This window comes from Bidens hawaiensis, unplaced genomic scaffold, assembly GCF_021521415.1.
Source record: "Bidens hawaiensis isolate Kalapana, Puna unplaced genomic scaffold, B.hawaiensis_p1.1 tig00004474_1, whole genome shotgun sequence".
NCBI classification, from domain to species: domain Eukaryota; kingdom Viridiplantae; phylum Streptophyta; class Magnoliopsida; order Asterales; family Asteraceae; genus Bidens; species Bidens hawaiensis.
The window spans coordinates 996,970-1,008,488 of record NW_027491269.1 but is presented as its reverse complement, the minus strand read 5'-3'; the positions used below and the strand labels follow the sequence as shown (position 1 = coordinate 1,008,488).

The following is an 11,519-nucleotide window of genomic DNA, read 5'->3' as shown; positions in this document are numbered from 1 at the left end:
CAAAACCGGCATTAAACACCCCTACGTAACATATTAATTTTTTTAATTGAAAAAATTGTAACAATATTACTTAAATTAAAGAGAATAAAATACTCGTATTTATGGTGCAATAATTATACAAAAATATTAACGTATAAAAAAGTTATTGATGTTTAAAAATCGTGGGTGAAAAGTTGGTTTAAAATTGAAACTAAAAAAGAATATGGTTAAAGATGAGAGGACAAACTTATAAGTTGGGTGATTTGTGTTTAAAAGACAAGTTTACCCGTAACTATATTAGCAATTCTAAATCTCTTAAAATCAACTTAATTTGCCCTTCTTTCGTCTTGAAATCGAGAAGGTACTAGAAGTCCGTCCACAAGCCCTAACACAAGTTTGCCATTGATTCTACAGGTAATCTTTATCTTCTTCCGCAACAGATCTATTTATCTATTAGGTTTTGATCTATAATATAATACACAAGTTTTAATTAAATTAGGTTTAATCAATCAATCAATCAGTGAGTGATGGCACATAGAGTGTTAAGAGACCTTGAAGCTGATGGTTGGGAACGCTCTGATTTCCCAATCATATGTGAATCTTGCCTAGGCGACAATCCTTACATCCGAATGGTATGTATCTATTATTATTATTATTATTTTCTTGAAATGTTTATGTGGTTGAATTCAAACCCCTTACTTTATGCAGACAAAAGAGAACTATGGTTCAGAGTGCAAGATCTGCACCAGACCCTTTACCGTCTTTATGTGGAGGCCCGGTCGTGATGCACGATACAAGAAAACTGAGATTTGCCAAACATGCAGCAAGTTGAAAAATGTCTGTCAGGTGTGTGTTCTGGATCTGGAATATGGGTTACCGGTCCAGGTTCGTGACACTGCGCTCAGTATCAACTCCAATGACTCCATTCCCAAGAGTGATGTCAACCGCGAGTACTTTGCAGAGGAACATGATCGCAGGGTATGTCAATTTGCAGTTTCTGCTTACGCTATGTAGCATGCTTATTGCTTGCTAGGTTTTAGTTGTTCTGAGTTCAACTATAGACTAGAGTCGATAGGCATGAATCTAATTCTTGAATTTAGATAGAAAATGTTTTTATTCATGTCTAGTTTAAATATACTAAACCTTTAAGGGGTTGGCACACGTATGCGACTAGTTACTTCTAGCACAGGTTTCAGGTATGGTTATTCTGGTTCATCGGTTCGGTTTATTCGGGCTATATGGTTCGGTTTATTTGGTTTTAAAATTGATTCGTTCATAACCAAAAACCAAACTGAATCGAACCAAAATCTTGGAGAAACAATTAAGCATTTTAAATAATTTTGGAGCAAACCAAAATCTACTGGAGATTCGAACTTTTAGTATTAAGATTATATCAAGGGCTATTTAAGAAGTTTGCTACTAAGATACAAAAAAATAAGTGTCAAAACACCACTTTTGTATGAGGAGCTTTAGCTTTCTGAATTGTGTAATTTATAATGAAAAGTCAAGAGTTGAAAAACATTTAGCAAGTAAACTAAGACAAACTTACATATACATAACAGAATTCAGAACAAGTTATTTTCAAATTGAGGTAGATCTAAAGTTTGGGAAATGAACTTAAGGAGTTACTGAGTTAGGACTTAGGATTATCACATACCAATCACCAGAATCCAGATTGGAGTTAAGATGGATTTTGTTTTATTTAGAGTACATTCAAAAACTTTTTTAAGCTAAAAGTGGAATGGGTTGAATGGATTTGACAAGTCGCCCAAAATCTACTTATGTCAATTTGTTGATTTTAATTGTGAGTGTAATAATATTGTTTAACTAAACATAATAAACATGCTTATTATACTTTGAAAAAGAAAAGATAGTGTTTGCAGGTCAACCTAATAAAGCTCATTTTCATTTAGTGACTGTTTCAACCTAAACATGTTTCTTACCACCCATAAATTTTAATATCACTGATTATAAATTATAACTTTACAAGATTTTGTGAGGTTAATGTTTTTTAAAGTATCATGAAATCATAATTAATTTGTTTATTCCCACAGGCAAGGGCTGGTCTAGATTATGAGTCTTCATATGGTAAGGTTCGCCCGAATGATACACTTTTGAAGCTTCAAAGAACAACACCATATTACCAAAGAAATCGGGCACATATTTGCAGTTTTTACATCAGAGGTGAATGCACTCGTGGTGCTGAATGTCCGTACCGTCACGAAATGCCTGTCACTGGAGAGCTGTCCCAGCAGAATATCAAAGATCGTTACTACGGGTTTGTAACTTTTGATTAGGAAGGTAAACGAGCCAAGCACGAGCTTGGTTAGGCTCATGCTCGGTTCGTTTTGACTTATGAGAGCTTGAGCTCCCTTTTTCAAAACTCGAACTCGGCTCGTGAGTCAATTTTTTAAGCTTGAAGGCTCGTTTATGAGTTAATTTTTAGTTTATACACTTTTTTTTAATTATTATTATATGTTGAGAAAAACCTTAAACGAGCTTAAGCTCAGCTCGAGCTCGTGTGCAGTACCGTAAATAAGCCAATGCTTTCAGCTGTGCAGTGGGAATCTAAAACATAGAAGTTTAAAAGAGTCGATATATAAAATTACGCTAGGCTTTTTAAGGCTTGACAAGCCTAAACGATCATACAAGTCTCAAGCTCGGGTTCGATAAGTAAACGAGATTTATATGAGGCTTCGGCTCGGCTCGTTTGCCCCCCTACTTTTAGCCACACTAATTATGTTACCTCGTGTGACAATAACGAATATTATTATTGTGATTACAGAATTAATGATCCGGTTGCATTGAAGCTCTTAAACAAAGCTGGTGATATGCCTGCTTTAGAACCACCCGATGATGAAAGTATCAGAACATTGTATGTCGGCGGGCTCGATGCGAGAATTTCAGAGCAGGATCTTAGAGACGAGTTTTACTCGCATGGTGAGATCGAGTCGATTAAGATGGTGACTCAAAAGGCGTGTGCGTTTGTCACTTACACGACCCGAGAAGGGGCTGAGAAGGCGGCTGCAGAATTATCAAACAAGCTTGTTGTTAAAGGTCTTAGGTTAAAACTGATGTGGGGCCGACCACAAGCGGCTAAACCCGAGGGTGAAACAGGCTCGTCAGTTGCTCATGGTGGTTTATTGCCTCGGGCAGTTATATCACACCAGCAGTATCAGATGGCTCCACCGCTGCCGGGTACGTCGAGTAGTCAGGATCAGCAACCACCGCCACACATGCAGTATTTTAATATTCCGCCACCGCCACCTCAGCATGAGAGGACGTATTATCCGTCAATGGATCCTCAGAGGATGGGGGCGGCAGCCACGAACCAGGAAGGTGGTGGTTCGGGTGTGCCATATGCTGCCTACCCCCCGCCGCCGCCTCAAGGTGGTGATCAATATTACCAACAGTATTATTACCCACCACCGCCTTATGGGTACATGCCACCGTCTTCTGAACAATACCCGTCCACAGTGGCTCCAACTGGACCCACCAATGAGCGAGCTAAAACTGGACCCACTGATGAGCAAGCTTAGCGGCAAGAACCGCCACCCTCGGGTTGTTTTGTTGCCGTCGTCGTTGTGACGGTAGAAAAAAAAAAGAAGTTGGTTTTTATTGGTAAAACGGTTGATGTTAAGAGTAGGAAAAGAATATGATATGCGAACTTGGTTTATTTTGCTTTAACGGATTGGTTACTTGCTTATGTCTTTGATTTGATTATGTTTTTCATTTGGTTTTTATTCTCACTTCTGATGAATTATGAAAGTAGCAGTCACGGTCTAAAGTTCTATACCCTAATTTGAGTTCAAACAGTCTTCAACATCCATACTATGTTAAGAATTTAAATCAAGATTATACACTCTCAATTAACTCTGCTGCGGTTTGGAACATATCTGGGTGTAGGTTACGTTTTTCCGGCAGAGAGGGAATCGATGTTCCTGGTTACCTCCAGCGAAGAAGAAAATACCGACAAGATGGAGGAGGGTTTTTTTTTATATAAAGTCGCATATTGACCACTCTGATCCCCAAAATAGTCATTCAAACCGTCGGCTCTGACGGAACATTTAATGGTTCTGACAGACATTTTACTGGATCCTACATGATGGATTTCTCAACAACATTTGTAATTCGTTGGAAAAAAAACAGTGTATTCTCCTCGAAAAAACAAAACGATTTACACAATTGATTTGCTTAATTTTTCTATAAAATTAAGAAAGATGGAGATAGAGGTTGGTTATGGAATTTTGAGAGTTGGAGAGGTAGGAGATGTAGAGTTTCGTCGGATGAGAAAAACGTCGGTGACTAATAAAGAACACTCGGATCCGACGGTTTGGATGCCTATTTTAGAGATTTGTGAAAGTGATGGCTATTTTGGGTATTGGGGGTGGTTGGGTCATTTTTTTCTTAAAATAATAGTCATTTTTGCCTCCACTTGATTTTCTCCGTGGGGTTCCAGACAAAATAAACAAAGAAAATTGGAGAGTTAGATGGCATTGTTTTAATTGAAACAATAATAAAAGATCAAGAACTGATAAAGCAAGATTTAAACTTTATAGAAGAAAACCACAGTTTGCTCAACTTTTTTCTACCGGTACCTAACTGGGGCGGCACTGTCAATCCCCTGTGTTTCTATGCTTCTAGCTGCTCATGAAAGAAATGGATGATTTAATCCACATAAGTTTAAATCTATCGCACACCTAGAATCATAATCCCCCTTTTACTACAAATTACAAACTACACCCGAGTTTTAAGAATTCTACAACTTAAAAAGCAAACAAGACTCTCAACCTTCATATCAAACCAACCTTAATAGTCCCGTGAACCCACAGTTAGTTGCTGTCTGTTTACAAACTCTTACTTCTTCATAAATGATGCAATTGCGGCACCAATGGAGCTACTGCGAGAAGAACCACCAGCATGGTGAACCAACGAATGCGGTCTGCTCCATACAGACTTATTATTCTCAGGGAACAAAGACGCGTATAATTCCAAAACTATCCCGTTATCATAACGCTTGTGCAGCTTCTCATACAATTTGGCCTTCTCACGGACGTCTAGTACCTCCTGTGTTCATAATAATAATAATCGTGTTATCCATAGACCGACTTGTTAAGGAGAAAAAAATAGAGTAAATTACACTTTGTGTCTTTTAACTTTTTGCAGGCTGTGTCCTTTAACTTCAATAGGTACAAAAAACATCCTTGATTGAAAGTTGTAACATATTACGTCTTTCCACTAACAGAAGTTAGATTTTCTGTTAACTTTTTTTAAAGTGACAGTTTTACCCCTACAATTGAAGAACATAACTTGTAGTTTTCAGAATTTTTTTCTTTTTCTAAAAATTATAAATTCTTGTCCTTTAATAGTAAGGGCAAAATGTCATTTAAAAAAAGTTAATAGAAATCTAGCTTCAGTTAATTGAAAGAATGTAATGTGTTACAACTTTTCAAATAAAGAATTAAAATTTCTGTTAACTTGTTTTAATGACAATTTTAACCCTACAACTAAACAAGTGTTGTAATTTTCAGAAACCTTTCTTTTTCAATTTTCTTTTCTGAAAATTACAAAACCTGCCCTTTAGTTGTAGGGGTAAAATTGCCATTTTAATAAATTTTAATAAAAGATAACAGAAAATCGAACTTCTGTTAGTGGAAAGAACATAGTGTATTACAAATTTCAAATAAAGACCCTTTTAACAACTATTGAAGTTAAAGCAAAATTGTAATATACTTGAAAAAATGAACAAAAACAAGATAACTACCTTATGTTTCTGATGTACAACAGGTGCACTTTCGACCTCCTGCTGTTTAGTTTTCTCTACATTATTTGAATCATCCTTGGCATCACCTGCTTCCGCCATCTGTACATCTTCGTGTTTCTCCGATATTGCATCTTGCTCGTTTTCTTTATTTCCATCCAACGTTGTCTTCTCGTTCTCGTTTTCTTCTTGCTGTTTACTTTCCAAAGTGCTTTGTGTCTCTTTTTCCGCCTTCAATTTCTCTTCTTTATCTTCCATTTCAACATCCGCATCTTGATTCTGTGAATTGTCAGTACTTGATGACGTGTCATCACCGGTAGGACTTCCGACCGTTGAAGTTACCTCATGTATGACCTGTTTGCCCAACCCGTCACTCATTTCTTGATCATCACCAGGATTCATAGTTTGCTCACGCTCTTGCCTTCGCCTCATCATGATGCATATCGCACATAAACAATCATCCTTGTGGCACTTCACTCTACCAAAAATATAGAAAATACAATATTAATAACTATTTTTAACAACTTTAATAAAACAAAAATCAATACCCTTGACGTTTCCGTGACTTGTTTTTTAAATGCCCACCCTTGTTAGTTGACTTTCCTTGACTGGATACATTTCCATCCTTCCCGTCTCCTGCAACAAGTATATGCATCAAACTAGTTAAAAAAATATTTGCCGGGTCAACCCAACCCTTTACGACTCACCCGTTTTCATAGAAATGGATACTCAGATTGTTACCTTGCTGTGGTTCATTATACAGCCCTGCAGCAGACCAATACTTTGAAAAATTCTTTTTAACTCGTTTCATGAGTTCAAGAATGTAATCGCCTTTATTATTATACTTGTAGCAATTCTCCCATATAAACTGTACATCCTTGTACACATCCTCTGAGTTCATATACTTGATACCGCTTTCGAGGTTGCTACAAATGGTCCCAAAATCCATAGGTGTTTTGACCACATCAAAATAATCCTGTCCCGTAAAAATAAAGATAAGTATAAACCCATAAATATAATTATACAGTTCAAATTCTATACAAAAAGAGGTCAAACTTACAGGTATTCCAAGAGCAACGGGGTTCACTGGAACATTAAAAGACTCTGATGCGTCCATTTTCATAACCTTCTTGATAACCTACAACAGATAATAATAATAATAACACAATGAATAATCTTGAAATATAAATAAATCATAGATAAAAAAGATGCAATTTTTAAGGTACCTCTAGGGACACATTAAGTTCTTGCTTGTTATAAACAGAAACAGGATCCCGAGAAACCGACTCGGGTTCTTTCTGATGTGTTTTCTCCACCTGAGGTACTGCAGTATTACTACAAGGACTCAAACTTGAAGTAAAACCCTTTGAAGTTTTTATCTTTATGGTCCCAGGTTTCTTCGCTTGAGTGGTGGGATCAACTACATTGGTTTCAAGAACCGAATTGGCACTATCTTCTACTTTCTCACTAACCACTTTTTTCTCAACACCAATTTGTTGGCTACTTTTATCCGTATCACTGTGTGTATGTGCATCCGAAGAAGTCACCTGAGGTTCCAACGCTTTAGACTGTTTGAATCGAACTTTGACTCGATTATACACCAATCTTCCTACTGGTTTATCGGTTACTGCAGCTACACTGACAGATGGAGGTTTTTCGGGCTGATCGGTTCCGGTTGACGGGGTTGCAATATCGGGTTTTATATCCTTTTCACCCTTTTCATTATCATTGGGACCCGATGTGTCTTCCGTGCTTAAGTTATCAACATTTGGATTGTCGGTTTCTGTTAGTCCCACCGCCTTTGAGGCCTTTTCGGTTTTTGGCTTCTTTCCACGCTTTCTCTTCATGTTTAAGAGTTCTAATTCGTTTAAAGACGGAAAAAAAACGTTAAGAAAATCATTAAAGATATTATTAGTAGCATATCTAGTTAGTTACGATTAGAAACTTGAAATCTAGTCGTCTATCTTCATTCATGGAATTTATAATAATAATAATTTTGTTTTGCAATTTCATAATCCAAGTATTCAGTTTTTAATTGACCTTGGAAAAGTTTAATTTTCCCAGTGGCATCACCTCTCTAGAAAACTAAACCTAATAATCTGAATCTAGTGCTTTCGAATTGAATCAGAACACAAACATAAACATATTATTATTATTATTATACTAAAAACATGTCCTAATGTGCGATTAAACAATGAAGATCGAGAAGAGAAGACAATGAGACCCAAAATAATAAAGAAACCCTAGATAATTGAATTGGGGAAGGAAGTAAAATAGGAGGGAAATGAATAGAACCTGAAGAAGAAGAAGATGAAGATTCTGAAAGTTATTATTATATGTATAACGCCGAATTCCGGTTTTCAACTGATTTTCAATTTTTCAATTTTCAATTTGATTTGAACGCAACAACTCACCTCACGCTATTATTAGATGAAACAAACGGGGCTTTCTTTGACTCTAGGGATGGATGGGATGGGGATGAGGCTTATTATTAAAACAATGGGCCGGGCTTTAATATATGAGGTGTTCGGGCTTTATGGACCGTTTTCATGGACACATAATTTACAAGTTGAATTGAATTGCTAGTTTAGGACTTTAGGTTAGAGTAGAATTACCTGATCTATACCCAAAAATAGGGTATTGAAATACCTGGGTATAACCCGGTCCAATAGCCTACCCGGAACCGATGACACCAGGCATGGTTCTTCAAGCTAATAATCAGACACGGACCCGGTTCCATACCATGAACCAGGCATTAGAAAACCCCAAACTGTGCACCTCTAGGTTATTGTTAAATGTTAAATGTGATTGTTAAATGATTTGGCGTGTAATTGTTAAATGTGATGGTACAATTATTTTATATCCAATATCAGAGAATGTAGTTTTTAAAATACTGGGTTTTTCTATTCAAAAAGGGGTAGATGCAGAAGTTGTTACACGTTTACCTGTTGTTTCGATGTAATCGTTATTTTTCAGTTTTATAAAAACAAATTAATTGCATATAGATACTTTTTATAGTAGTTATAAACCATTATGAATGTTTTTGTTTCTATCTATTAAAATAAACATGTTACTTTATATTAAAACTAGAGTAAAAAATAAAAGAGAACTGTATCTATACATTGTATTACTAGACGGGTGTCCGTGCGATGCTGCGGGAAACCAAAATCCTAGTAATCATGTAACAATTACGGATGTTCAAAGCTCGTTTAAAATCTTGAAAACGTTTAAACCAATCGCCACTTTTGATTAGCTGGTTTCTGAATGTTCAAACCATAGAAAACAGTTCAGTTTACGGTTTATACAAAAAATACGCCATATAAAACCGGACCGGACTGTAAACTTATTATTGAAACTCAATGCGTGAAACTAAACCATTAGTAACGATTCAGTTTAAATTTTCGACGCTTTAGTTTTCGTTTTCAATTAAAAAAATCAAACCAACGGTTTAGCTTACTATTTAACTTAAAAATCGCTAAAACTGAATTGTGAACGCCTACATATAACATGTTAAATTTTTTAATTGAAAAAAACTATAGCAATACCATACCCAAATTAAAGACAATAAAATGTTCGTGTTTATGGTGTAATTTTTAAAAAAATGTATTAACGTATGAAAAAGTTACAGCCGTTGGATAATCGTTGGTGGGACGTTGGTTACAACTAAAATAAAAAAGAATACGTAGGTAAAGATGAAGGTTCAAAGTTGTAATAATTTTTTAAATTTACAAAAGTTGAGTAAAGATGAGGGGGCAATATTGTAACTTTTTTCATGTATATTTTCTAATGGACAAGTTTGTCCCCTATCTTACATGTTATAGAAGGTGTACCTTAAGCTTTACATGTTGTGAATTACTTAAAATGTTGGTGTCTTAATTTGCCCATGTTTCATGCATTACATATAGTATAGATATAGATTTTATAAACAAGAGACTTAGACCACCCGTAGTGGCAATTTATTGAAGGCATTTTGGCCTATAATGCCGGGGGCACAACGCCCCCCGGCGTTTTTGGCAAATTTTTTTAGCCGTTTTGTACATAACGCGGGTGGAAGGCACGAAAATTAAAAAAGAAAAAAGAAAAAGCAAATAACAAAGTTATGGCTTTATAGAGGCTTTATGGCTACACCCTATTTTTGTAAAAAGCCATAACTCTGACTGGACGTCACCTGACGCATAACGTCTAGGGGTGGGGCTTTATGACTACTCATAGTCTTATGTCATTAGTCGTCCTTAGACACCCTACGTGATGCCTTTGATTTCTCGATGGCAATCCATTGCATCATATTTATTGGTTTTGTTCTACAATGAACTCATAAATTGAGTACATGTGATCATTGTAGATTTGGCACGCCATACTGAGCTCTCTTCTTCATTTATCAAGCCCCTACTAAAACCTTGTTTATTCAATATGAAAGTTTTAACAAAATAAAATTGTAGTGTTATCCTCTTACGAGTCAATTCATTTCCAACAATACAACTACTATTCTGACCGTTATACTCTTAAAATTAAATCTAAAAGGTTGTGAAATATACTTTAACAAAACCATGTTCATTCAATGGCCTAACCAAAAAGATTATTTGTCTTAGTTTGCTTCTCTTTTTCTGTTGTACATATAGTTGCAACTTGTGATATAAAAGAAATTAAGAACTTTCCTAACAATTAGGACCTTTGAACATACAACACTTTGTGTTATGAAACTTCGCAGTACCGAACTACGGATGAGATCAATATCTTATAACAGTACCGAACTAGTATTATTATTAGAAAATATCAACGGATTTCTAAAAAAGTGGGTATCGAATACCAAATTTATTAGTAGTATACTGGTACTCATAACAAATGCTCATATATGTTGGTATTGTACCGAGTCTATCATTACGGTACCGGTACCTGGTGTAACAACCTAGTTGGCATAACAAGCATCTTGAATATGGTTTTAATAAGTTATAAATTACTATATAGGATTTCCTGAAATAAAGGAAACTTGATCATTTACATATAACAATGACAATATTTAGCACATAAAACACGCGATATCATTTATATAATATCACCATATTCTTCTAGACAAATGTTGATGCGTATAACATCAATTACTGTTAGACGTTGTATTTGATTTAGAAAATTCTAGAAGAGATATTATTTGAATTTCAAGATTATATTTTTTATTTATCCTTATTTAGAATTGGGATAGAATTGTAATTGCTTTCCCTATATATAGTGGGATATTTTATATGAATGGAGGATGAGAAATATTGATACCATAGAAACTTTCATGGTATTAGAGCCATAACAAACCTAAAACCCTATTTGTTCTAAACCTTCCGATCAATCCTTGTCAACCCCGTAGTTTTTTCTTCTTTTTTTCTTGGTCTCGATCAAGGATGGGTGACTCAGACAAAAGTAGCAGCAGCAACAACCCTCTCAAAACAATCGTCTAACAATTACATGATAACAACCAGTCATATAGTTGATTATGGATCAAGAAAAAAACGATCAAGCCTTTTTATTGACTTTTAATGAGTATCAACTATGTAGAACTAGAACACTTTGACCATCTAGCATGTATAATGTTCTACGAATATAGTTTACTTCATGTTACAATTTTTTTTTATAGTTTAACCTCATAAATTATTGTTGATAGCGTAATTAAAACAAATATAGAAAACTTTATATTTTGACTTTTAGTTGAAAAGTTTTGGTTTCAGTATATCATAATAAGACATAAAATGTAGAAAACATACATTTGCATGCATATAAACAAAAAGAATACACA

The 11,519-nt window shown here is 35.3% G+C and overlaps 2 protein-coding genes across 2 annotated transcripts; one reads left to right on the top strand and one right to left on the bottom strand.

Annotated features, from left to right (window-relative positions):
* Nucleotides 1-458: 458 nt before the first annotated feature.
* Nucleotides 459-3,547, top strand: LOC143626668 (zinc finger CCCH domain-containing protein 40-like). The gene is made up of 4 exons (XM_077096675.1): nucleotides 459-611; nucleotides 688-957; nucleotides 2,034-2,257; nucleotides 2,765-3,547. The coding sequence occupies exons 1-4, from the start codon at nucleotides 507-509 to the stop codon at nucleotides 3,516-3,518; spliced, it is 1,353 nt and encodes a 450-aa protein (XP_076952790.1). The 5' UTR covers nucleotides 459-506; the 3' UTR covers nucleotides 3,519-3,547.
* Nucleotides 3,548-4,810: 1,263 nt separating this feature from the next.
* LOC143626667 (uncharacterized) lies at nucleotides 4,811-7,626 on the bottom strand. Its single transcript, XM_077096674.1, has 6 exons — nucleotides 6,967-7,626; nucleotides 6,801-6,878; nucleotides 6,482-6,716; nucleotides 6,289-6,376; nucleotides 5,744-6,218; nucleotides 4,811-5,046 (listed from the first exon to the last, which is right to left on the bottom strand). The coding sequence occupies exons 1-6, from the start codon at nucleotides 7,585-7,587 to the stop codon at nucleotides 4,837-4,839; spliced, it is 1,707 nt and encodes a 568-aa protein (XP_076952789.1). The 5' UTR covers nucleotides 7,588-7,626; the 3' UTR covers nucleotides 4,811-4,836.
* Nucleotides 7,627-11,519: the final 3,893 nt, after the last annotated feature.